Source organism: Bombina bombina, chromosome 6, assembly GCF_027579735.1.
Source record: "Bombina bombina isolate aBomBom1 chromosome 6, aBomBom1.pri, whole genome shotgun sequence".
Classification (NCBI taxonomy): Eukaryota; Metazoa; Chordata; class Amphibia; order Anura; family Bombinatoridae; genus Bombina; species Bombina bombina.
Window position 1 is genome coordinate 479,895,031 of NC_069504.1, and position 26,691 is coordinate 479,921,721.

Consider the following 26,691-nt stretch of genomic DNA (forward strand, 5'->3'; position numbering starts at 1 on the left):
TACACAAGCAAAAGCAAGCTTGAGTAGGTATCTGTTGGTATTCTCCTAAAACTTTGGGGCTTGGTTAGGAGTCTGAAAATCAGAGCAACGTTACTTAAAAATAAGCAAAACTATACATTTTTTTTTAAAAAAAAAGCTATGAGCGATATAAATAGATCTATAAAACATTTATGCAAAGCAAAAATGTGTATAATGTCCCTTTAACTGCAAAGAGCTCAATGCAATATTACATATACGTATGTAGGAAAAAATAAAAATAAAGGGGGGGGGGAGTGAAAGGGCTGTAACACCTGAGATCTCCTATCTGAGCCCATATTTTAAAAAATACATACATTTATTTACATAGCACAAAAGTTATAACGCTATCTAATAAAAATTAATGTACTTTTAATGTGTTTTGTGCAACTTTTTTGTCGTGCAAAACAGTTAATCAGGGCTCTGATGTCGCTGTAATCATTCTAGCGATAGCGCTCAAGTGATTGCGCTTACTTTCAACTCATAATACCAATGGTAAGCCAGACAAGCACAAACATCTGTGATAACCCCCTAATTGCTAGAAAAGGGCCCTGCTTTGGAGTTGTATATATGTCTTTTTTAAACCTTACTGGTTGTCTTCCACTAGAAGTGTTTCACTAATACAGACAAGACTGTACCTAAAGGCTGCTTAGTGTCCTAATTTTTTATATAAAGGAAATGGTCCACTATTGGACCAGTTTTACTAGGTACACGCCAATCGGTTATAAGGTCGCTTTCTTATAACCTGCTGTTCTAGATGTAGAATTAAAACTATAAGTAGTTAATAACCTGCCCCTTTAAAAAGGTAGTTAAAATATGGCAGTCTGACAGTTTCAGATTGATTCCAGTTCTGAAAGTGACATTCCTCTTTTCATGCCCATATTTTTAAAATTTGAACTACAATTTTAGGCTCAGCAATAAATTGGTCGGCTTTGACAGCAAGTTCTTCATATTATTGATGATATAGCAAAGGCAGGTGTTGAATTAGGAGGTAAGTCATTAGTTTTATCTTTTCATAAATCAGGGTTTGTGGCGATTAACTGAGTAGGCAAAACCTAATTCAATTTGCACCAATGGCTTCAACCAAAATGCTAGGGAATATTTGCCTCTTCAAGCAAAATGTATGTTAGTTAGAATTACACATAGATCACAAGCATTTTTTATTTTTTTTTATATAAAGAAAAGTTATTTTGTCCAGAATATAAAAAAAATAAATGTTGGTTTTATGATGTTCATTGAACTATTTGCATTAAATTGCTTTTCACAAAAAAAGCAAATTTGTGCTGATCTAAAGGATTGTGCATTAAGATACTAAATTAGTACAACATTGCTTCAACAGTCAAGGATCAAGGGGGTTAGTGGTATAACCACTGTGACTGTCCCACTGTGCTCAAGCTCAGAAAAAGCATTTTAAAATTGGGCTAATATTGCATACGGCAATTGATATATCACAGCTACCACATCAACTTTCCAAGATTTTGGCTCTTGACATGGAGTTGGATAAGAAAGATGAGAACTAATGAAAGGTTATAAATTGGTTGTTTCTCATTCTCAGGCCAAAGAAATAACTAACAGGCAAAGACTGCAGGACAATCTTGCTTGGGCACAGATGTTTAGATCTGCAGTTTGCTGATGTACGAAAATCAAGAGCTGTTATAGCTCAACAAAAAAGGAGTTTGGTATAAACGCTATAGATGATAGAAGTACAGTTAAAGGGAGCATGGAAGTCCAAATTAAATTTAAATGAGTTAGGTAGAAGTGAAATCCGTTATCAAGATTTACCTCTCGATACAAACATTGCTATGTTTTATCAGTGCATGAGGCTCAGGACAATATGGCAGCTGTTAATAAATTGTAGCGATTAGAAGATATTTACATTTGTGCACTACTGGTGCTAAGGAATGCTTAAGGCGGCAACCACAAGCAGCATTTTGCTCTTTTGGAGCCGTCTTTAACCTGGTGGAATACACCGAGATCTGCACAATCTGTGTGTTGTAATTTCACAAGAATAAACCCGGGTCTGAATAGAGCCGAATGGCTTGTGGCCACCTTGTTCCGCATTTGTTAGCGCCCGAATGCTTAAAACTAGTAGAGATAGTGTTATGAACATGACCTACCTCTGTATACCTTTATGGAAAGGGGTTAGATTTTAACAGAGGGTATCAACAGAAAGAGGCAATTTTGATAATAAAAATTGATTATTTTTTTGCTCTCTGAATAGTATTAAATGAGAACTTTGTTAACTCTAATCTTTTCATAGTAAATTTTATACTGCACTGCATGCAGCATCGGCTGTGACCAATAAAAAAACAAAACGAATGAGTGTGAGATTAGAACTCTTACATATTGGCACACTCAAAAGTTTAAATTTAAATATAAAGCACTGGATATTGCTGTAAGTTAGCATGGAAGTAATTGTCATGATGGACAGGGGACATGTGTATCACAAGCTTATTGTTTTGTTTCATCATATATACTTCATCACTAGTTAGGGATGTGCCTTATGTGATTAATGGGACATTCTAGTTAACAGCATGCCAGGCTTGTATAACCTCAATATACTGTTCTAAAAAAAAAAACCTTACATACAAGCTAAAAAAAAAAAAAGTTCCATGTATTGTACACACGCCACCATCAGTGAACATTATTTTATTTTTCACAGCCTGAATGTTGCAAGGTTCTTTAAATATCCCTTTAAATTCTTATCAGAGCTTTCATTAGAACCTCTAAAGCAAGACACCCACTGTGGATACACTTGTAGGCCCCATGCTGCGCGAGTGGGGTGGGTGGTATTAAAACAACTCATGCAGCCAACCAGTACATCAGAGGCTGGTTGTGGGCACAAGAAAAAAAAAAAAAAAAAAGTTCTAACAAAAGCTCTGATAGTTTAGAAATATTTTATTTTCCTAATATAAATAAAATACTATTTCAACAGTGTCATTCAAATTCTGTTAGAATTTTTTTTTTTTTTTTTTTTTTTTTTTTTTTTTTTACACATCCCTTTAAATTTACACAAACTAATGTTACTAATTACTTGGTCTCTGTAATAACTGTTATATTTAGAACTTTACATATTTAATAAAGTATGCTGGAAGAAGCCATTGGTGCCAGGGTAATTACATAATATAAAATCAGCAGTTTTTAGTTTAGTGCAAAGTGAAGCAAAAACATTATATATAGAAAAAGGTAAAGACAAAGCAGAATTTACATCTGTTTAGTGCTGGCATTTAAATAATAAAAAGAGATTGATGTTAAAGTTTGTTTTTTTGTTTGTTGTTTTTTTTTAAACTGATTCATTAACAAGAAGTATAAGTAACTTATTTTTCAGTGAAAGTTTTTTGTGATATGTTTAGAATTGAACATTTTGCCAGTAGCATAAACAGAGGTAAAAAAGCAGTGAAAAAAGAAAGCCAAAACAAGTGAGCAAATAAAAATTGAAGGTGAGGGTAGGATGTGAGTTTTATTAAGAGTGGAAAGGAACGAACACAAGCGGACACAAAAGATAGGAAAATTACATTGAAGTCATGTCATTGAGAGCGTGATCCAGTTCTTCACTGATGGCTTTGTACTTCAGTTTCTGAGCATAGAGCTCATCTGCTCAGATTGAATGTGGGACAGCAGAAGGTAGCAATGAGGCAGGACACAAGGATTGAACAGAGGAGAAAGGGAATAGGATGGTGGGGGGGTTGGAAGACAAGAGGAGAGCAGGGGAAAATAGGTAAGAAATAAACAGTAACAATGACAAAAAGGGAAAATATCAATGGCGAAAAGAACAGAATTGGGAAGCCACGATCCAGGAACAGGGTGAAGCAAACAGCGTGGTGAAGCAGTGGAGAGCCCAGCCAGAAAATGTATAAACAAATATAAAAAAAAATAAAAGAAGAAAAAAAGAGAAAAAAAAAAGGATTAGCGAGTGAAAGACAGAATATTTCAGCTTGTGAAAATGAAGTATGGAAAAAAAATGAGGCCATTTTACAGGACGTGAAAATGAAAAACAGAATATAATCCTTATACTAAAAATACTACTCCAAATTTTCTTTTACCCATAAGCTGATGTTTTGTATCATTGTTACAGTCCCAAAAACATGCAATAGTGTCCATACAGCATTCTGGAGTTCAAAGTAATTTGTACTACCTAAAGGTATTGAAGGCTAGTCAAAGATGTTAGACAATCTGTTCATTGATATTACAAAAGGAAATTATATTGAATGTTTTGCTTGATACAAAAATCAAATGAAAACCACTTGAGTGGCAAGGAAGTCAAAGTTGGATAATTATATATTTAAAAAAAAAAAAAAAAAAAAAAAAATAGTCATACCTTCTAAGTCATCAATGGTTTTTTCTAATTTGGCTACTGTTCTTTCTGCAAATTCAGCACGTGTTTCAGCCTGCAGTACAGAGGAAAATAGGAGTATTTAGACAAAGAGAAAACAAAAACTGGCCACTCTAAATTACTGTACACAGAAGTGTGAACATACTGACCTCCTTTAGTTTGTCTGTAAGGACCTTAATTTCCTCTTCATATTTGTCTTCCTTCTGGGAATACTGTAAGCAGAACATTACAATCCAGTTAGCCCCACTCAACAGGTAGTTATTGCTATATATTCAGATGAGACAAAATGGAAATATGTTCAAAAGGAACCTCTAATAACCAACTATTGAACTGTAACCCAGTGATGCTGATTAATTTAATATGTTAAGGTAGCAGGCCTGTGTACAAATGGAAAGATCACATAGCAATACAAGAAGAAAAACAACATTTGTATCTGTACTCGTTTAAAATAAAACTTGAATGCTATAGTTCTCATCCCAATATAATAAAAATTCCAAAAAACACTGAAATCATGCTTTTATAATTTACACACTAAATGCCTGAACATACATAAGTATGAGAGAGAAAAAAAAAAAACACCATAAAGGATCTAAAAAGGTATTTAATATGTTGGAAACTGAGAGAAAAGAATAGAAAACAAACCCTCTACCACAGAGAATAAAACGTCACTCCTATAGAAGCAACACTGTAAGCCCCAGGGACATATATGGAGCAGGTTTATTATAGTAATGGAAAGAAAAAGAATTGCACAATGTACTTTACTAGGGGAGTAAAACAGAAAAAAAAAGTCAATCTTATAATGGTTTGGAAAAGTTTAAATAAATCACAATTCACGTTTATGTAGGAAAAATAATGGACCTGAAGGGGTGTATATTTTATAAGTACTTTTATTAAGATGGGGGGGGGGGTTGATAAATATAGCTAGTCATTGGCACACTGTATAAAAATGTAGATTTTAACTTCTTTGGTCTTTACAGGGGCTGGTCAGGATACAGAGCACGGGAAGTCACGGTTAGAGACCCTTCCAACATCTGAAGATTAGTCAGATATGTTGCAGATGCAAATGATTAAACAAATGACAAGGGGGCATGTCTGAAGCAAATGTATGGGCAGGGAATGAAATTTTAACTTTTTCCAAACCAAACTGTAACAGACCAGTATTATAGAATGCCATTTTATCTAGGGAAGTTTGTGGCTACTCTATGGGAATTCGCTAGAAATTAGTTTTACTTCTCATCTGTGGGATAAAGCAGTTTATTTTCAGCAGGAGTGCTCGGTGTTCAAAAAAAAGTCAACTCACAGCTGCGCATCAGTGGATTTTCTCATCCTACCTTTTCTGCCTGGGCCTCCAGAGATTTCAAGTTGTTGGTAACAGTTTTCAATTCTTCCTCAAGCTCGGCACATTTGCTACATGGATGGGATGGGGAGGAGGCAAAGGCAGGAGGAGTGGGGACAAGTGAAGAAAACAAAACATTGACAGGAAAGAGAAAATGAAAAACCGAATTGGAACAGAGGAAAGAAAAGCCAAAATAAAAAGCCAATTACACATCTGTATTTACAGCCATGTTTTGTCAGATTACCAAAATGAAGAGTAGTAGCAAATTGCATACAGATTAATGCAGTCTATCCACAAATTTGCAACTTAGATTAGACATTGCAATTTTTTTTAGAGCCTTTAAAAAGTGGTACGTTTGTACTAATGCGTTTCTAGAAAAGAAAAAAAAAAAGTTTGTTTCAGCTTTTTATGTTGGCTTCATAAAAAAAGAAGGTACCTATGCAATAATAAAAAAAAAGTAAATAAAAATAAAGGTTAGGAAGACCACTGGAGCCAGAGGAAAGTGTAGCAAAAGCACTGCTTTAGATTGAGCCGTGTAGGATACTGAAGCCCAGTAACCAGAGAGAAGAGGAGTGTACGGTCAAGTGGCAATACCTTCTCTTCTGCGGCCACTAATGTTCTGAGTGTTTGATCCTTTATGCTCAGCTCTTCATCCAGCTGCCGACAGCGGCTGTTAATGAGTGTTTTAAGTAAAAGCGAAACAAGCCATTCACATTATGTGGAGCATGCAAAGAAAAATACATGGTTATTCATGGAAGGGGACATCTATATGCTGTGAAGCATAATAATATGTACCCCTATAGTGTTAGGGTCCAAGCAGCAGGGTTATCAAGCAAATATTAAGCAACTCTGCACTGATATTTGTTGTAATATAAAAAATGGAATTACAAGATCTACAAAAAAAACACAACAAGGTTTGAAATTACTATGTTAGGTTTTAAATATTTAAAAAAAAAAAATAAAATGTAGAATTTCAGTCCTTAAAAACAAAAAACTACTTTTTATTCTGGTCCAGGTATAATTATTTCTTTATTAAAATAAAAAAAGTGTCTTTTTTTAATAAAAAGGGACAATGTTACTATCCCAGCATTAGAACTTATATGGCTTATTGCGTTTTTGTTTCCTTCTCTCACTTATTTTTTATTGAAATTATAGTTGCAATTATATTGTTTAACATGACTGTTCTAGTAAGACTTTTTTTAAATGGGGATTTTTTTTCAAAGTAGGTAAAACCCATCTTTTTTTGAAGAGTCATCAGTGTGCAAAAGCCATTGGGTAAATTGTAATAAATGAGTTAAAGGGAAAGGTTTGCAGTTAGTGTTACAAATAGTGGTCAGCCAGAACATGCATTGGTGTCCAGTCTGTGAAGGACTGGCTACTCCTACCTTTCTGAGAGCTCAGCGCGTTCCTCTGCACGCTCCAGATCACCCTCAATGATCACCAGCTTACGTGCAACCTATTTAAAAAGAAAGAATTAATACTAAAACGATACCATGAGATATTTAGGGCAGCAGTGAAATGGAAGTAGTGGACCCACAAGTGCATCATACGTATGAGGGGGGCTAACAAAACCTAGTTCAGTGTGCGGTTACATAATCAGAATACTTCTCACCTCTTCATATTTGCGGTCAGCCTCTTCAGCAATGTGCTTGGCTTCCTTTAACTGGATTTCTTGCAATTCCATCTTCTCTTCATCCTTCAGGGCTCTGTTTTCAATGACCTTCATTCCTCTATAAAACAGGAACACAAATTGGGCATGGTCAGCTATGACCACTACATAAAATGCTATACACAAATAGTGCATACTATTCCCATGTACCAGAGTATCCTGGTGGGCTAACTACAGTCATGGGCTCCCTGGACTTTGGTGATGTGGCAATTTAATCTCTCACTCCTTCCCTTATTGGGCTCTATTCTATCCCCCCCTCTCAGCCTATCCATCCCTTTAAATTTTACTTTAATAAAATCAACTGTATAATGTCTACCAGAAATGTTCATTCCTAAAGGGACAGTCTAGTCCAAAAAAAAAATGTAATTTTAAACAACTTTCCAATTTACTTTTAGCACCAATTTTGCTTTGTTCTCTTGGTAATCTTAGTTGAAAGCTAAAACTAGGAAGGCTCATATGATAATTTCTAAGCCCTTGAAGGCCGCCTCTTATCACATGCTTTCTTATTTGCTTTTCACAACAGGGGAGAGCTAGTGCATGTAAACCATATAGGTAACATTGTGATCACGCCCATGGCTTGTGGCAGACACTGCACTAATTGGCTAATAAATAAAATGTCATGTGATCAGGGGGCTGTCAGAAGATGCTTAATATAACAGTGTTGGTTGTGCAAAACTGGGGAATGGTTAAAGGGATTATCTATCTTTTTAAGCATAAATGCTGGTGTTGACTGTCCCTTTAAGACAGAACTCAACAAACCCAGTAGCCACTGGCTCCTAGATATTTAATCCTGGCTCCCATGGTCTGGCTCTTAAATATTCTTACTGGTACCTACATTTTAAATAGATTTGACTACTCCTGCAGATTACCAACCTCTCACTTTCATCTGCAGCCTTCTCAGCCTCCTCCAGTTTCTGAAGGGCTGTTGCCAAACGCTCCTGAGCACGATCCAACTCCTCCTCTACCAGCTGGATGCGCCTGTTCAATGAGGCTACATCACCCTCAGCCTATGAGGTGATAGATAAATAAATAAATAAAGGTGAGTCTAACACAAGTATAAAAACAAAAACCACTAACCTTTCATAGCCTGGTAATGCACCATGGTCTTTTTTAGCATAATATAGCTGCTCCTGAAATCACAACCTATATTGCTACCAAACATTAATATTAACACATGGAGTAACGCGACTCCCATAACGCTAAGGTTTATATTCTATATTTTTATCTCTTATTAATAGCTTATAAATGTCATTTTATATGAATGTTTTCTATAGCTTATTTGACCTTGAAACATCTTACATATAATTATTGCCTAAAGCAGTGAAGGAGCTCATTTTATTGGTCCTAAATGCAGTAGAGGAATAAAATAAAAATACTTAAAAAAGGGATATGAAACCCATTTTTTTTCTCTTTGATGATTCAGAGGATGCAATTTTAAGCAACTTTCTAATGTACTCCTATTTTTCTTCGTTCTCTTGGTATCTTTATTTGAAAAAAGCAATAATGCAGCAATCAGCAAGCACTACCCATATGCTGGGGAAAAAAGCGTACATTCCTGCTTTTTCAAATAAAGATACCAAGAGAACGAAGTAAATTAAAAAGTTGCATGCTCTATCTGAATCATGAAAGAAAAAAAAATTTGGGTTTCATATCCCAAAACGCTGGTCAAGGGATCTCCCTAGGAAAGCCTGACCATTTAAGGACAGGACAGATGTAAATGCATATCTTTTGCAAAGTAGTGTGTTTATACAGTACCTTGCTAAATTATTAGACCCATTGGTCAAAATTTTTAATTTTGATATTAATTTCCTATTTATTCTTAGTGTAGATTGATTTATTTGTGTAACTATTTCTTATGCCATGTTATATTGGCAAAATCTGCAATACATATTTATGTGAAATTTGATGTTGTAATATTACTAAAATATTTTGTAAATTAACAATGTATATGTTTTTACAGATGGGTAAACAGTGACTTTTAATTAAAGAAAGTCATTCAAGCGGTCGGCCTATTGAAGGCAAAAAAAAAAAACATGTTGCAGTACAAGATTGCTGAAATTGTAGGTGTATCAAGTAGTTCTATAAAGAATATTAATTTAAAAAAAAAAAAAAAATTGTGGAGATGGTTTCCGAGCAGGGTTTCTGGCTAACAGGCCTTCTTTCAGCCAATCGTTGCTGAACAGTTTGTATTGCAGATGTTGCCAATATATAGTGGAATAAATGGTTACAAAACTATAAAAAACAAACAAAAAAAAAAAACACATCAATCTACGCCATTAAGAATAACTTAATATGAAATTAAATTTCAAAATTATGATTTTTGACAAATAGGTTTAATAATAATAATCATAATAATAATAATCATAAATAAAAAAAATAGGTGTTAAAGGTGTTTACTACTTACTCTTAAAAAAAATGTATTAGACAAACTTTCCCCTAAAATTTGGTAATCTGCATTTACTCTATTTAAAGCAGTTTAGCATGTAGTTAGTATAGTGCATCACATACATATGTGAGATACAAGTAAAAAGTTCAAAATCTTTGACACTTCCCCCTTTAAAGATTATTTGTGGCTAGGCGTACTATGGCATTCCAATATGTACTATTTAAAATGAGCTGTCAGATAGGTTATCTTACAGTTTATGCACACAGGGGTGTAACATTTGTAGAGCGAAAGGTTGATAAGTCATGGAATAGTATTACTATTAGTTGGGCCAATAGGGTGATTCATTTTCCAACAGGAAGTGTCTTCAGAGACAGAAAATATAGATTATAAATATCTAGAATGGTTACACTTCTCTCTCAAGCAATATAAAGATGTACAGTTTAACTTCCTCTTTTTTGCGAGTGGGTTCTTGTACTAACCTGAAGCTTCCATTGCTAGGAACAAGGTATGAAACAGATTGCTTCATTACCAAAAGTGTAATATCCCATGTAAGTTTCACAAAGATGTTAAACATTTACATGTTTATTCTGTTTAAAACTGCAAAGTCACTTAAAGGGACACTGAACCCAAATTTTTTCTTTCGCGATTCAGATAGAGCATGCCATTTTAAGCAACTTTCTAATTTACTCCTATTATCAATTTTTCTTCGTTCTCTTGCTATCTTTATTTGAAACAGAAGGCATCTAAGTTTTCTTTTATTCAGAACTCTGGACAGCACTTTTTTTTTATTGGTGGATGGATGTATCCACCAATCAGCAAGGACAACCCAGGTTGTTCACCAAAAATGGGCCGGCATCTAAACTTACATTTTTGAATTTCAAATAAAGATACCAAGAGAATGAAGAAAAATTTGACAATAGGAGTAAATTAGATAGTTGCTTAAAATTTCATGCTCTATCTGAATAACGAAAGAACAAATTTGGGTTCAGTGTCCCTTTAAGTTTCACAAAGAAGTTTTTAAAGAGGAAATATGTAATTTATGCATGTGGTCATATAAATAAAGTATCATCATACAGGCATTAGCTCACTATTGTGTAATGCAGTGTATACACTGTCAGACATTGCTTCAACAAGTGTTCATATTAAATATACACATCATATTTACCTGCAAAATAGCAGGGATATATTTCTTAACAATACAGTGTGGGCTGCATGAGCACAAAGTCATGGATTGAGTGTGCAATTGACATGGTTTTAACACCTTTTTTTTTTATCATCACCTATAGTCTTATTAGTTCTCGTGTGACCTCTACCAAATAGTGCAAAACATGACAAGTAGAGCATACAGACTGAACAGATTTCTCTGTGTTAGAGAAAGACTTAGTGGAATGTCACTTGACCTGTCTTAGTCACTCGTTAGAGTGGTTAAGTTGTTGCAAAGGATTTTGGGTAGGTGCACAAAAATGAATGTACTTAAATATATTGTGAATGGGGATGCAAGAGTGGGAAAGTGTTTGCAGAGTGGGAAAATACGCCCTGCATCGCTATGTATGCATAGTTAACCCTTTTCATAATTTAAAAAGTTAAATTATTCATAAAATCTATTCAATTTTAAATGTAATCCTGATATATGCAATATCACTGGCCAAATTTGTAGCAATCACAGCCTCCCGGTCATTTACAACAATAGTCACTCAGTGGTGCAGACCAGGTAAGGGTCCTTAATGTAAGCAATATAAGCTGTGCGATTTTACATCTTCTAGCCTATAACTTGCTGTTATATTGCACCAAAATGTCAATAAAAAATAAATAAATCATTTTTGTATTATTATTTTTTTTTTTTTTAACAGCAGGAAAAAGCTAGAGGTTGGCCATAAAATAAAAGGAATCAGAAACAATATATTTTTTACCTAAACAAAGATTACCACCATTTTAATAATCTCATGATCCAGTGCCACAAATAGGCTAACTCATTGTAGGGACAATTAAATGTCAAGTGTGTGTGCGTGTGTGTGTGTGTGGGGGGGGGGGGGGAGATTACAATTTGCCTGTTCTAACCTACCCATCTTCTGAAAATACAAACTTTTTTATTTCAGAATTCAAATAAAGCAAAAAAAATGAATTCTATTATCCAATGTACCCTTATTTTCAAGGTATTCTCTGCTGATAAGCATACCTAGGTAGGTTGCGTGCACATCTAGACCAATAGTCCTTTAAAATAGTATTTGGAAATATCCAAGCAGCTTAATGGTTAAACAGAAGCACACAAAAGATCTTTACACATAAACAGACCAGACGGTTTGTAGGCAAAATATTTGCATGCAGCTTCTACAGCTGTTTTTTTTTATATATAAATAGGAGGTTGTATTAACAATTTAACTGCCAGATTATTTCAAGAGTTAGCAATAGCTAGATATGACATTACAGGATTTTGTTTCTCCCTGGTCACATAATGTGTGTAATTTCACTTTCTAAATTTCTATAGGACTAGAAAGCCACTGACAGCATTGTCAGCGTAGGAATGTGGTCTGATAGGAACTTCTTGATTAAAGCATAGTGGCACTACAGTGTTAATGTACTTCCTGTTATGTCACAGGAGAATTTGTGGCCTCTGGAGGGAAGGACACATCTATATAGCACAGTGTACTACAAGGCTGGACTTGTGGCCTTATAAGGAAAGGAAAGTTCAAAAACCTGTTGTTAAGAGGCAACTCCCAGTCACACAGTGTATATGCACAAAAATTTACAAACAGGTCCCATTTTTAAACTTAATTTCCAGATATTCTTAGGGTTTATGGAACATTCATAAAGGTGGCTTGGTCTAAACATATAAATGTAGTAGCACAGCCTTTAATTGCATAGGTTATTTAAAGGGACAGTAAATTTAAAAATAAATTTTATGCATTTTAAACAACTTTCCAGTTATTAACTTGCTTCATTCTCTTGGCATCCTTTGTTGAAAGGTATACCAAGGTAGGCCCCTGAGAAGAAATGCACTACTGGAAACTAGCTGCTGATTGGCGACTGCACATATATGTATCACTGGCTCACACAATGTGTTCAGTTGGCTCCCAGTAGTACACTGCTGCTTCTTCAGCAAAGGATACCAAGAGAATAAAGCAAAACTGATAATCGAAGTAAAATTGGGAAGTTGTTTAAAACTGTACGCTGTAAATCATGAAAGGGAAAATGTTGCTTTTCACGTCCCTTTAATCTGCTTTTGGTGACTGTAGAGTAACCAAAAAAGCTTTAATAAGAAGTTCTAACCTTCAATTGACATCTTACAGAGATAGAAAGGTCAAAAAACAAATGTGCATGGGTGCATTTCAATTTGAAATAAACATGTTTGCAATATACTTTCATTAACAAAATGCTTTTATTAAAAGTCATTACTGTTTTTCATTGGCATACGCACATATGCTGTGAGGACCCATGTACAATTATTCAAACACTACACCTTTTTAGAAATTCAGCAGTTGCTTGTATGGCACAAATTATGTTTTGAGAAGCAACGCACCACCATCAGCACTCTGAGCAGGCAGGGTGTTTGAATACTTGTGCATGGCCTTCACAGGATATGTGCATATGCCGCAGAAAAGCAGGTAGAACTTTTACTAGAAACTGTATGCTTGATTTATTGTTACGCATTATGTATTTATACACAGTTTGCTGCTCACTGCATCAATCATAAGGCATACATTGTTTCTAGTGTTTAATGAAGGATACCAATGAGCTGCTAATTGGGGTTAAATTTTAAATGATGGAAAAAAAAATAGGATTTGTTTCTCAGGCCAGTTTCCACGTGCCTATGGACTTTGGCTTCAAAGAACAATGAGGACAGAGATGTATGTATATATATATATATATATATATATATATATATATATATATATATATATATATATATATATATATATATATATATATATATATATATATATATATATATATATATATATATATATACACACACACACACACACATATATATATACACACACACACACACACACACAGTTAAAATAAATAAACTCTGAATTTCTGTGGTTCCCAACATTGTTAATGAAAGAAGCTACAAAATAGTACACGTTTCCTGTATTGCACAGCCCCAGGGGGACAAATTTTTAAGAGCCACAATGCAGAATAGTTACCTCTATTCCTTAAAGGGACCAGTGCAATCATCTAAATCTAGTGACAAAGTGGAGTGTAGGCCATAAACACCTAGTTCTCTTCCCTATCTGCTCATTGTGGTTAATTGATTGTGAAAATTCATGCAGCAATATGTTTCTGCTTACCTGGTGTTTCTGGCAGAAAATAAAAAAGGGGGGGGGGGTGTGTGTATGTTTGCACATATGGTGAATGTGTATGCAAGGAGAAAATCTACTTTAGATCTCCCAGGTTAGACAAGAACAAACTTAAAGTTACCTCCCCTTAGCCAGATGAGCCCCACTGCATGCCTGGAATTCCCTTCTACAGACACAGCCCTTTACACCCTGGCCCTGCTGCCTGGATACAAGTCACCCTTCTAAGTCTCTTAACTGAAACAATTCCACAGCCAATATGGATTCGAAAATGATTAGATTGCAGTGTTTCAAAATACTAAGCTGATCCTTTAAACAACCCAAATGGCTTGCACACCACTGCAGGGGTTTTAAACAGTTTGTAAAAGCTTATATTCCAAGAAAATGTAGCTATTCTCAAATACAGGGAACTGTTCTACTAATAAAGTATAAATATAACCTATGGTTTAACAATCTGTAAAAATGTACAGACACCCCAGCAAGCTGACATAGCTGAAAAAAGCAAGGGTGCTACCCAAAATCTAGACCACACACACACAAGTCAGGTGAGGGGGGCATGTGGGCAGGGACACAACCCTATTCAGGAGGGGGGTGTGAGAGTGGGCAGGGGCACAACAGGACTTGTTCTCATTCCCACAAGTCTCTAACCTGAGGGGTCCTGTTGTGCGCCGCCGCCTGGCCATGTGCCCCCAACCTGACAGTAAGATTTGTCAGGTTGGGGACTCCTGGGCAGGCGCAAGACAGGAGTAGATAGGTTGGTAGCAAAGGGAAAGGCTAATAGCCAGACAAGTTATAGTGGCAACAACATAGCAAGAAAAGTGTGGCTATGCAATGGCATATACACAGATCAACTCAGAGTGGTGGAAAGGATGAAGGGCACGAAAGACTGGTAAGATCATGTCACCTGGAATAGAACACCAATAACATAAAAAAAGTAGGTAAAGGGGCAAAACAAATGTTTTATAGGGTTTTAATATGGGCAGAAACACCAGCATTAGGACAAGCTATCTTTACTTAATTAAATGGGACAGGCTATGGGGTCAGGATAAGGTTTGTGGTGAGCAGGCATATAACAGAACCAGGCAGGGTTTCGACAGGCGGAAGTAAAAGAAGACGACCAGTCAGGTTGTTAGTAGAGGGCAACTACACAGGACCAGTCAGGCGCACAGGTACACAAAGACAGTCAAGCAGCAGTTAGGGAGCAAAACTTGCTGAACACTGTTAGTAGGTGGATTCTTACTGCCTCTCTCAGCTTCCTCTCCGTGTCCCGTTCCCTCTGCAGCTTTTCTGCCCTCTCTTCTGCTGCATCTGCTTGATCCTGAAGGCTTTTGATTTTTCTCCTCACAGCATCTAAAGAACTCATTCCGGCCATTCTATACAAACACACCAGTCCAGTATCTTGCGGTGGGAACTAAATTAATCCTTTTTGCTTTCCTTTTAGCCCTATACAATCAGGGCTCTCAGTCTGTTCTCACTGTGACTTGCTCAGTACGCACACAGGAAGTCTCCTCCTTACATAGGCTCCTACCCCTTCAATTAACCCTATAATTAAAAGACTGCTTCGGTCGTCTAACTAAAAAAACGCCAACTTTAGCACTTGGCAAACGAGTCAACGGACTGCACTTCTGCTTTCGGCTATGAAGGGCTGACCGGCTGCCTTACAACCCCGGCTACGATGGCCACACCTTAAACAGATGACAATATATAAGATTCCTCAGTCAGGTAGCTTGGGCATACGGCCGCCTGCTGGCTGCTTAAGATACTGAATTAACTACTTCGTCTACAAATTAACCCTCAAATCAGATTTAAACTCTTCTTATTCGTAGTTAGATTTTTTTTAAATACAACATTGCCCATTTATGTATACGCATTAGAAAATGAATAGTAAAGTAAAAAACAAAAACAACTGCAGTTTTCAATAAAAATGAGTTGGAATTTAACCCGTGTGCTGCCAGGCAGGCGCACTATAACGTACCACTGGTATACTGGCTGTATTGTTATTCAACCCTTCGCCCTTCAGTTCATGCTAATCCAATAATATAATAGGTTACTTTTAACAGAACACGAACTCTCATTGCCGCTACGGATTAATATAGTTGTGTTTAGTAAATGTTGATCTGACAGTTAACCCTGTTGCTGCTACTTGTTTAACATTCTACCTACACTAGTGGTAAGCGACAGTAGCGTTGGATTGTGGCCCCATGGAGGGCGACAAAACATTCTTTATATCGAGAGAACATTCTCCTTTTACCTATGGAGACTTGGAACTACTGTTACTTTTTCACCCCTCCCCCTCACACACGCACAATTGTACACATTTGAGGGTTAGGGTCCTTGGAGGGAAATTGGTTGCCTGGCACAGGTCTGTACAATTATCTGCTGGGATATGAGTCGCTGAATGCACAACGATTTTTGTGTTTTCCCCATGGTTCTCTGGAGCATTCTTCTTTACCTTTAAATAGCCACCTAGAACTTTTCTAAAAGAGGTTTGTCCAACCAGGGGCCTGGGGGCCACAGTGGCCCTCCAATGATTTTAACGGCATCACCAATTCCCCAGCCACACACTCGTCTGTCTACCTTCATTTTTAAACACATAGTGCTGTCTCATACTCAAACAACCCTGATTTGAAAAGGTTAGATGCTATTATAAACTTTGTAACATTATTTATATGCCTTCTTTATGATACATATGACCGGGAATTCAATAGTAGTGACTATGGTGTAATTTCACTTTTCCTTATATAGATTTACTCATCTGTGGATATTTTACCACTTTCCTCAAGTGAAAAGAAAATTTATGAAATAGGTAGGCTGATATTTTCCTTTTTTTCACAGGAATATGGTTAAATTAGATAACTTTCAACAACTTAGTGGTTAGAATATTTAACTTGCTTATATTAAAGGGATAGTCTAGTCAAACTTAAACTTTCATGATTCAGATAGAGCATGCAATTTTAAGCAACTTTCTAATTTACTGCTATTATTAATGTTTCTTTGTTCTTTTGGTATCTTTATTTGAAAAAGCTGGAATGTAAGCTTAGGAGCTGGCTCATTTTTGGTTCAGCACCCTGGGTAGCTCTTGCTGATTGGTGGCTACGTTTAGACACCAATCAACAGTAATACTAGGACTGTAGAGTATTCAACCTGAGTCCATTAGTAGTATTGTAGAACTCTACAGGCACATATGCCTCAAGGACTCTGAGAGGAATACTTACAACCTATTTATTTTTACCTCAATACACCTTTTTAAGCTAGATATTAACACTTCCACCGTTTAGCTGAATTAACCGCATACTAGGTATTAGATATTATCTAAAACACCAATTTGTGATACTAGGAATTATACTTCATCAAGGCTTGAAACGGATAAACAGTATGACATTACCTACCATATAGGTTCTACCTCTCATTGTTGATTTTAACATTAGAGTGTTTTTGTGAATATTTTTGTTGAATAAAATTTTAACTTTGAATAATAAAAATTATATTTTATTTGATTCTTGTGAAGCACCGCCTTCTGAGTCTGGGCATCAGAGTGCTAAACGTGCATACTGTCTTGTGGAACAATTCTAGTTCCGCAATTTCCTAGTGAATATTAATTTTATGCACAAGCACCAACCTACTAACAGAGATACAGAGTATGGAGAGTAAGGCATTACATCAGATTTACCTCACATCACATTAAGAACATAAAACTAAGTGGGGATTGTCTTGAATAGTGCCATTGTTAAACCCATTTTCTAGTACCAATCAACAAGTGCTACCTAGGTGCTGAATCACAAATGGGTTGGTTCCTAAGCTTACATTCTTGCTTTTTTAAATATAGATACCAAGAGATAGGATTGCCACCTGTCCCTTAAAATACAGAACACTTATAAGTTACACATGCTGCAGGGTGTGCAGGGAGGAATATGCATAGTGCATATGACTAGTGCTGTCCAGAAACACAATACATGTTCCTCCCTGCACACTCTGCAGCATGTGTAACTCATAAGTGTCCAGGAAAACATGGCTGAGGTGGCAACCCTACCAAGAGAACAAAGAAAATTTGATAATAAGAGTAAATTAGAAAGGTGCTTAAAATTGCATGCTTTATCTGAATCATGAAAGTTTTTAATTTTGACTAGACTATTCCTTTAATATGGCTGGTCACATTTACCAAAGATTCCTTGTTTCTTTTATGGAACTGATTTTTCAACTTCATATATTATACTTTATATGACCACAGATCTTTATTATATACAATTGTATTCATATTGCATGTTAAAAATAGCTGCATAATTGTACTGTTTTATTCTAACATATTACTAAACTATATTTAGGAAATAATTAGTTTGATACATCTGTTGTTGATTTTACAAGGCCAGAAAACATATTTTGGGGTTAGTAGAACAAGAAGCTAGTCACAGTTTAGTAATGTCTAATAAATAGTAAGGTTTTTATAATTAAAGGGACAGTAATGTCAACATTAAACTTTCAGAAATAAGATAAAGTGTGAAATGAAAAAAACAAAAACCTATACATTTATTATCAATCTTGTTTTCTGTATCTTGTGAAGAGAAAAGACAGGTAGGTTTACAAGAACTCAGGAGAGTGCAAATGTCTTTGGCACTTCATTGCACCAGGTTCTGCGACTGAGCCCACCTAGGGTTTCTCTTTAACAAAAGATAACAAAAGAATAAAGCACATTTGATAGTAGAAGTAAATTCAATTTTGTTAATGCATGCTGTATCTGAATCCTGAAAATGTGATTTTGACTTCACTGTCCTTTTGATCACAATGGAGCGCAGGGAGTATTAATGTATTTAGTGGAAATAGTGTGCATTCATACACTTTTTTCCATACATTCCCATGCTCATCTCTGTCTATAAAACATATGTCTAGTTGGTCTCCTACAAGAGTGATGGGCAAAATGTATCACTAATAACTTTTAAATGGACATGAAACTTTTAATACATTGCATGCACCTCCCTCTAATCATGGGGGCCATATTAGAACCTAGGTTACACTACAAGTATTTGAAGGAGAGTTACTGCACATGTTCAAACACATTGGCACTGGAATGTAGTGAAAGCCAGATTACAACATGGTGGTTTTCACGACTACAGGAATAACCTCAATACTATGCTTATAAAATGTATTTAGTGTGTAATGTACCTTTAAAAGAGCAGCAATACACTACTGGGAGGTAGCTGAACAGAGTAAGCCAATGACAAGCTGAATATATGTGCTGCAACCAATCTGCAGCAAGCTCCCAGCTCCTGAGCCTACCTAAGTATGCTTTTTTTTAACATAGGATGCTAAGAGAACTAAGCAAATTAGTTAATAGAAGTAAATTGGAAAGTTGTTTAAAACTGTATGCGCTATCTGAATCATGAAAGACAAATGTGTTTCATGTCCCTTTAAACCTTATATTAGATGCACAGGACAATGTTTACATTGTATGTGTGTCAGATCTTGGCAACAATTTTAAGATTGCAAGATATCTGTGTGTGCTAAGATTTAACTGTCTACAGGTATATTAAGGCAGATGATCACAATTGAAGTTAGGTTGAGGTAGTTAATTCGTGTTAGATTTGCGAATTAACCCTTTTAATGAGTTGCAGCAATCTCTGGCATCCAAGGGTGTAACAGGAGTTTGACCCTCTGTGGTTGCAATGTCTCCTCCAATGTACACAGACAACATTCCCACAGCCATATTGTTGCCATGACAGTGAAGCAGCTGCAATATTTTGGCAGCCATAATATTGCCTTTGGGACAATTCTCCCAAGTGTAAAATGTATTAAAGGGACAATGAACCTAAAATTTTTCTTTCATGATTCAGATAGAGCATGCAGTTTTAAGCAACTTTCTAATTTACTCCTATTATCAATTTTTCTTCATTCTCTTGCTATCTTTATTTGAAAAAGAAGGCAGCTAAGCTTTTTTTTTGTTTAGAACTCTGAACAGCACTTTTTTATTGGTGGATGAATTTATCCACCAATCAGCAAGAACAAACCAGGTTGTTCACCATAAATGGGCCGGCCTCTAAACTTACATTCTTGCATTTCAAATAAAGATACCAAGAGAATGAAGAAAATTTGATAATAGGAGTAAACTAGAAAGTGTCTTAAAATTGCATGCTCTTTCTGAATCATGAAATAAAAACATTTGGGTTCAGTGTCCCTTTTATTAAGGGCATATCACAGCAAGTGTTTTGTGTAGTACAAAGAGCACACACATTTTCTGGCAATAAAAATCAGAAAGCCTTTCCTGGACCAGAGGAAGAGAGAGATGCTTGTAGCCTTTGAGGTCTGAATAGGGCCATATAATAACACAGGGCTGCTATAAGAGTTATTACATAGTTAATCATTTAAGGTGGGATGATAAGAAAGCATGCATTTCTAAATGCAAACCAATGAGTCTCTTGGGCTTAACTGAAACCTTTTGGTCCAGGCCCTTAATTTTGGACATTGGTTTATATATTTTTGTATATTTATATACACAAGCTACCTAATAATTTTACCCTATGTGAAGTATTACATTATGATTTATGACATTATTATTTGTTTATAGAGTCAATTATTAATTAAGGTTGACTAATTGATCAGTTATTTGCATTCGTCTCTCTTAATTTCTGAGGGTAAATTTAGTGGCACTGAAACATAAGCTAGGCTCACTGTAAAACCATATAATGTATTTGGGTGCAATAAAAATATAATAACCTGATTAGCTGCATGTACTGGTTGGGTTGCCACCTCAGCCATGTTTTTCTGGACACTCATGAGTTATAAATGCTGCAGGATGTGCTGAGAGGAACATGAATAGTGCAGTTTAGTGTCACTATTTGTGTGCTTTCCAGGGCTGAAATTAGGGTTGCACCTCGGCCATGTTTTCCTGGACACATGAGTTACACATGCTGCAGGGTGTGCAGAGGGAAACATGCATTGTGCTGATGGACAGTACAAACAAAGGGACCCTGGACAGCACTATTCATGTTCCTCCCTGCACACCCTGCAGCATGTGTAACTCATAAGTGTCTAGGAAAACAACCCTATGTACACTGGCCATCTAGTATTTTGAAGATAACCTTCTATACAAAAGTAACATTTCAGAGTAGTGCTTGATACATTAAAACAAAAATAAATTATATATATATATATATATATATATATATATATATATATATATATATATATATATATATATACATATATATGCACACACACAGGTGGAAAAATATCACTCTGATATAGCTGCCAGGAAAGAAAAAGTTACTGGTTCACTCGGTGAGAATTCATTCACTGAAAATGTTACTTATCCTGGACTTTCCAGTCGTGTGTGTATACTGTAGTGTGTGTGTGTATGTATATATATATATATATATATTTATATATATATATATATATATATATATATATATATATATATATACTGTAGTGTGTGTGTGTATATATATATATATATAAATATATATACTGTAGTGTGTGTGTGTGTGTATATATATATATATACTGTAGTGTGTGTGTGTATATATATATATATATATATACTGTAGTGTGTGTGTGTGTGTATATATATATATATATATATATATATATATATATATATATATATATATATACTGTAGTGTGTGTGTGTGTATATATATATATATATATATATATATTTATTTATATATATATATATATATATATATATATACTGTAGTGTGTGTGTGTATATATATATATATAAATATATATACTGTAGTGTGTGTGTGTATATATATATATATATATATATATATATATATATATATATATATATATATATATATATATATACAGTTACACACACTACAGTAGTAATAAAAAAGTGTAACTTTTATCTTAAAATTAAAACACAGATTAAAACTATGGCGTGTACAACCTATAAAGGTAGGTAAATATAAGTGCAGAAACCATGTAGATACGCCCCCCCCCCCCAAAAAAAAAAATAAAGAAAAAAATAATATATACATATTTCTAATCAGTCCTATTAAAATAATTCATAAAAAAGGGTGTTTTCATTAGTTTATCTTACTATGGTGCTTGCATCAGTGTCAAGAACAGCCACTAATTATTACACATTTCCTCCTAGGTATTTCTTATGACTGCAAGGTGTTGGCAGAGAACTGTGGAATATTTTATTTAAACGCTTAGTTAGTACTATCCCTTGGCTATCATATAATTTAACTAATTAATTAAGGCAAGTCCCCACAAGTATCACTCATTAAACAAACATTAGTAACTGTTCCCAGTTAAAACTTCAGAATGAAATCTACTCTCTCAGTCTGGATTCTACATGAGAGCTATTTCTAAATAGTCAACATACTTTTCCTTATAAGGAATATCTGTCTGGAATCCATACACATCCCATTTCACCCCACAATGCAGAATGTTTCCATTGTATCATACTCTATGGCTTTCTCCCTTATACTCTGTTCACATTACACTCTTATTTCATGAACATTCATTTTTTTCTCTATAAGCCACCTCTTAAACACCTCTGTTCTTTTGTAATTAAAGTATTTCTAACCTTATAGAACATTATTTAGCTTGTCCTTTTTCCATAGAGCTATTTGATTTCTACAGTACACAAATAGTTAGTTTATAATTCCCTCACTTTGTTAATGTTAATGAATAATTGCTAATTACATGTATGCTGTGATTACAGACAGAAGTATAATACATGCAGTCTAATTGTGATATTGTTTTGCCTCAACTTTATAATTTATTTAACTCTGAGTAAACTTTATGTGAATTATTGTCAATTAATTTAGATTTAACTAATTTGAAGGGAATAATAAATTATTTGGATTTAAGGTTTAAATACACATAAAAGGTTTACAAGGCATATATAATTTAAGGGATTGTTTAAGATCTACTGTCCACCCCAGAAAGAATGTATTTAATGCTTGACAGGGGTGCGACAGCTGAGACAGGAGTCTTGAATGTATACCATATAAAGCTCTGAGTTATATATAAACCAAAAGAGTTCCTATCTCTGCACTCTGCATCACCAGCAAGTATCATCTTCCTCCTTCCTAAACTGTAAGGACTAGATTTCTCCTTGGCAGGAGTATGTAAGAATGGAAGAGGTCATAGCAAAATTTAACCTGCTTGTGTCACCTAAAAAGACTTAAGGCATGAGTGACCTCAGTGACCAAAACTTCTTCAGCTGAGCATTAGCATTGTAGTTTCTTATTTATTTTCCTAAAATATATGTGATATGTCCTCTTAGGCCTATAATGGTTTGCTTCTCCTGTTACCTGGCAAAAATTGCACAAATGTGTCTCACAAAACTGCCTTTAAAATTGCAAAATGAATTTAGCTGTAATGACAATATATTCTGTATGACAATATATTACTATATGATTCTATGTATTTCCTTGGGGGCTAAATGGCTTATTACTTTTTCAATTCAATACATAACAACACAGTTCTTTTCTTTTCATATGATTCTAAAAATGTTTGGATCTATGTAAACTTTATAAATAAAAAAATGGTGTAAAAACACTAAGAGATATTTTATCTCAATATTTATTAATGCCAATAATATTTTTTATTATTCTGAGAGAGTAAATCTGTGATAATAAACTTGGGGTATAGCACTGAGCTACCATTCAGAATTATATTATTCTTTATAAAAAAATCTTATTTGTTCACAGGTCCAAAGGGATAAATAAGAATAGAGCTGAAATTTAAACTACCAGCTAACATTTTTGGTGAAGAAATTGAAAAGGCAAATATGCTAACCATTACAATGTCAGACAATATTTCTAGTTTTTAAATATATTTTCTCAACTTTAAATCCAGTTCCTATAAGACTTGGGTAGAAAACCAACATATAGATCTAATTAATCTATTTGATATAAAAATATATGCTTCTTAACATGATTGTGTGGTTGTGTTGTGATTTCATAGTTTCACTCTTTTATTGCTAGTGAGGCCTGTAAACACTACAGGCATGCTCTGGCAAAAGAGGAGTTAAATAACCCTGACAAAAATTGACTGTAATGACAATGTGGCAACGCCCTGTAGGTAATGGCTATTTAAATTAAATAATGTATCCAAATGAAAATATATGATATTATGTATGTCTTTAATGAAATTGACCAGATATGTTCAGTGTAACATGCAGTGCATTATGCAGAACAGTTTACATGGAGCAGTGCAGAGCTTAAGTGGGCAAAATAAAAAAGGGGAAGGGCACTGAGGGGGCCAAAACTTACATCTGTGGCTTTCTTCTCTGCAAGTTCCAACTTCTCCTGGGCATCTTTCAGGGCTTCTGAATATTTGTCCAGCTCATCTTCAGTACCTTTTAGTTTCTTCTGCAGTGCTACAAGTTCATCCTCCAGCTGGGGTAGGGTAGGTCAGGGAGCAAAGGGGTGGTGGTTGGACGTACGAGGGCAGTGGGGACAAGAAGGTGTGACAGCAGGCAACAGAGGTGCACAGAGACAGGACAGGAACCACAAGGGTAGAGAGAGAGAGAAAGAGAGAGAGAGAGAAGGCAGTTAATTTACTTGTATGCAGTGATATACCTTAGCGGCTTTCTCCTCTGCAACCAGAAGGTTCTCTTCTGCCTGATGAAGGTCATCCACAATCTTATCTCTCAAATCCTCTGTGACCCGCAATTGCTTTTCCAATTGAGCAATCTCTTCCTCTAACTAAGAGGGTTCATAATAATTAAAAGAACAATATATATTTATACATGTGTGTGTATAGGACTATATGGTTAAAACATTATGGTATACTATAGCGGTTGTAAACTTTACTACATGATAGTAACAGATTTCTTAATATAATCAAGTGAAGATTGCTGATGTTACTGTCAAGGTAGTAAGACTTACATATGCAATAGAAAATTGGACTCATATATATGTACTTATTTTTGTACAGTTGTATCTTTATCTTTTGGGAGTGATGATGTGCAGGTAGAAAACTGCTACTGTGTTCATTGTACTACTCCCATCACATTAGGTGTGAATCATTACATAGCCAGAAGGGACAGCAATTTAATGATTTAGTTATGCTGAGCTCTCTGAAAACCATTGTTAGCATTTTTTTAGAATCATTAGTGTAACATTCTAAGGTTGAGCATCTTCCTGCCCTTAAAGGGACACTGAACACAATTTTTTTCTTTTGTGATTCAGATAGAGCATGCAATTTTAAGCAACTTTATACTTTACTCCTATTATCAATTTTTCTTCATTCTCTTGCTATCTTTATTTGAAAAAGAAGGCATCTAATCTTTTTTTTGGTTAAGGACTCTGGATAGCACTTTTTTATTGGTGGATGAATTTATCCACCAATCAGCAAGGACAACCCAGGTTGTTCACCAAAAATGGTCCGGCATCTAAACTTACATTTTTGCATTTCAAATAAAGATAGCAAGAAAATGAAGAAAATTTGATAATAGGAGTAAATTAGAAAGTTGCTTACAATTGCATGCTCTATCTGAATCATAAAATAATTTTTTTTGGGTTCAGTGACCCATTAAAGCAGTTAAATTCCATTTACAGGCTCTAAGAAGATGTCAGCATTTACACCCCCCAAACAAAAGATTTATCCCATTTCTCCAGAAAGATATCACAGAATTCTCTTAAAATTCTAAAATAAAATAAAAACACAACTAATGATTATCACTTATCTATTTTCATTCTTCAAGGGTAATTCCTTAATGACTTGTTTGCCTATTTTTACACTGGCATCGGGTTACTTAGGTAACACAGTTATGTATTACCCTTCCCAATTAAGAATAAAACTTTTGACGGGGTTATGATTCAATATATGTCTTCTTTACAGTGAAACCTGTAAATTAAACCACCTGATATCATATTGAATTTTCCCCAAAGCTCAAGTTTTGGCAAAATTAACCATAAACTGATTGACTCATCCCATGAAAAAAACAAGGGGGTGTTATAGCAAACCTTTTAGCAGGCTCACATTCAGGGGAGTATTTCTGCCCATACATCATCTATAAGTAGTGGGAAGTTGACTGCTGGATGACCAAATCACTGCAGCTTCAATGTGTAGTAAAGTAGTTTTAAACTGACTGCTTTCCTTTACATTTAAAGAATAGACAATGGTTGTATTTGAACTTATCCACTGGAGAAATGGGATGTAAACAAAATTATATAGGGCTATTGGTTCTTGAAAAAGGGATATTCCCAGCAGACCTGTTTGCTTTTGTCCTCTGCTCCCTTCTTATCGGCTTCAGCTTGTTCTGCTCTGTCCAAGGCATTCTCCTTGTCCAGCTTGAGCATTTGCATCTTCTTCTTGATGGCGTCCATGGCTGATGGTTGTGTGGGGGACTACGGTCACACAGAAAGCAAGACAGAGGACAGAGGATGCAGAGAGAGGTACAGCTCCTTCTTAGACTGAGCCCTGGGCTGGAGTGCAAACTTTCAGCTGTTCCTCCCTCAGAAATATGTACCAGGGAAGGGAGAGGGAGGGGGCACAGAAATTCCTGAAGACATCCAATACTTTTTTGGGAGCCTTGCCTTTCTGTCATAGCGCTGGCTTTTTTTAAGGATGGCTCCTTCTATTTGCTGTAGCCGACCATTTGACTGCATTTGACTATATAAGGGGTGTGATGGGCAGAGGCATAAGAGAAGGTGGGGTGGAATGGGGGGATGCAGTGGTTGC

The 26,691-nt window shown here is 35.3% G+C and overlaps 1 protein-coding gene across 1 annotated transcript in view; it reads right to left on the bottom strand.

Moving 5' to 3' along the window:
* Window positions 1–26,456, bottom strand: part of TPM1 (tropomyosin 1) — a 37,713-nt gene extending 11,257 nt beyond the window's left edge. Inside the window, exons 1-9 of the mRNA XM_053717303.1 lie at window positions 26,223–26,456; window positions 24,276–24,401; window positions 8,227–8,360; window positions 7,297–7,414; window positions 7,070–7,140; window positions 5,680–5,755; window positions 4,498–4,560; window positions 4,334–4,403; window positions 3,531–3,609 (exon numbers count right to left, since the gene is read on the bottom strand). Of these exons, the coding sequence (XP_053573278.1) occupies window positions 3,531–3,609; window positions 4,334–4,403; window positions 4,498–4,560; window positions 5,680–5,755; window positions 7,070–7,140; window positions 7,297–7,414; window positions 8,227–8,360; window positions 24,276–24,401; window positions 26,223–26,336 (851 nt within the window). The 5' untranslated portion in view covers window positions 26,337–26,456. The remainder of the gene's footprint in view (window positions 1–3,530; window positions 3,610–4,333; window positions 4,404–4,497; window positions 4,561–5,679; window positions 5,756–7,069; window positions 7,141–7,296; window positions 7,415–8,226; window positions 8,361–24,275; window positions 24,402–26,222) is intronic.
* Between the last annotated feature and the right edge of the window lie 235 nt (window positions 26,457–26,691).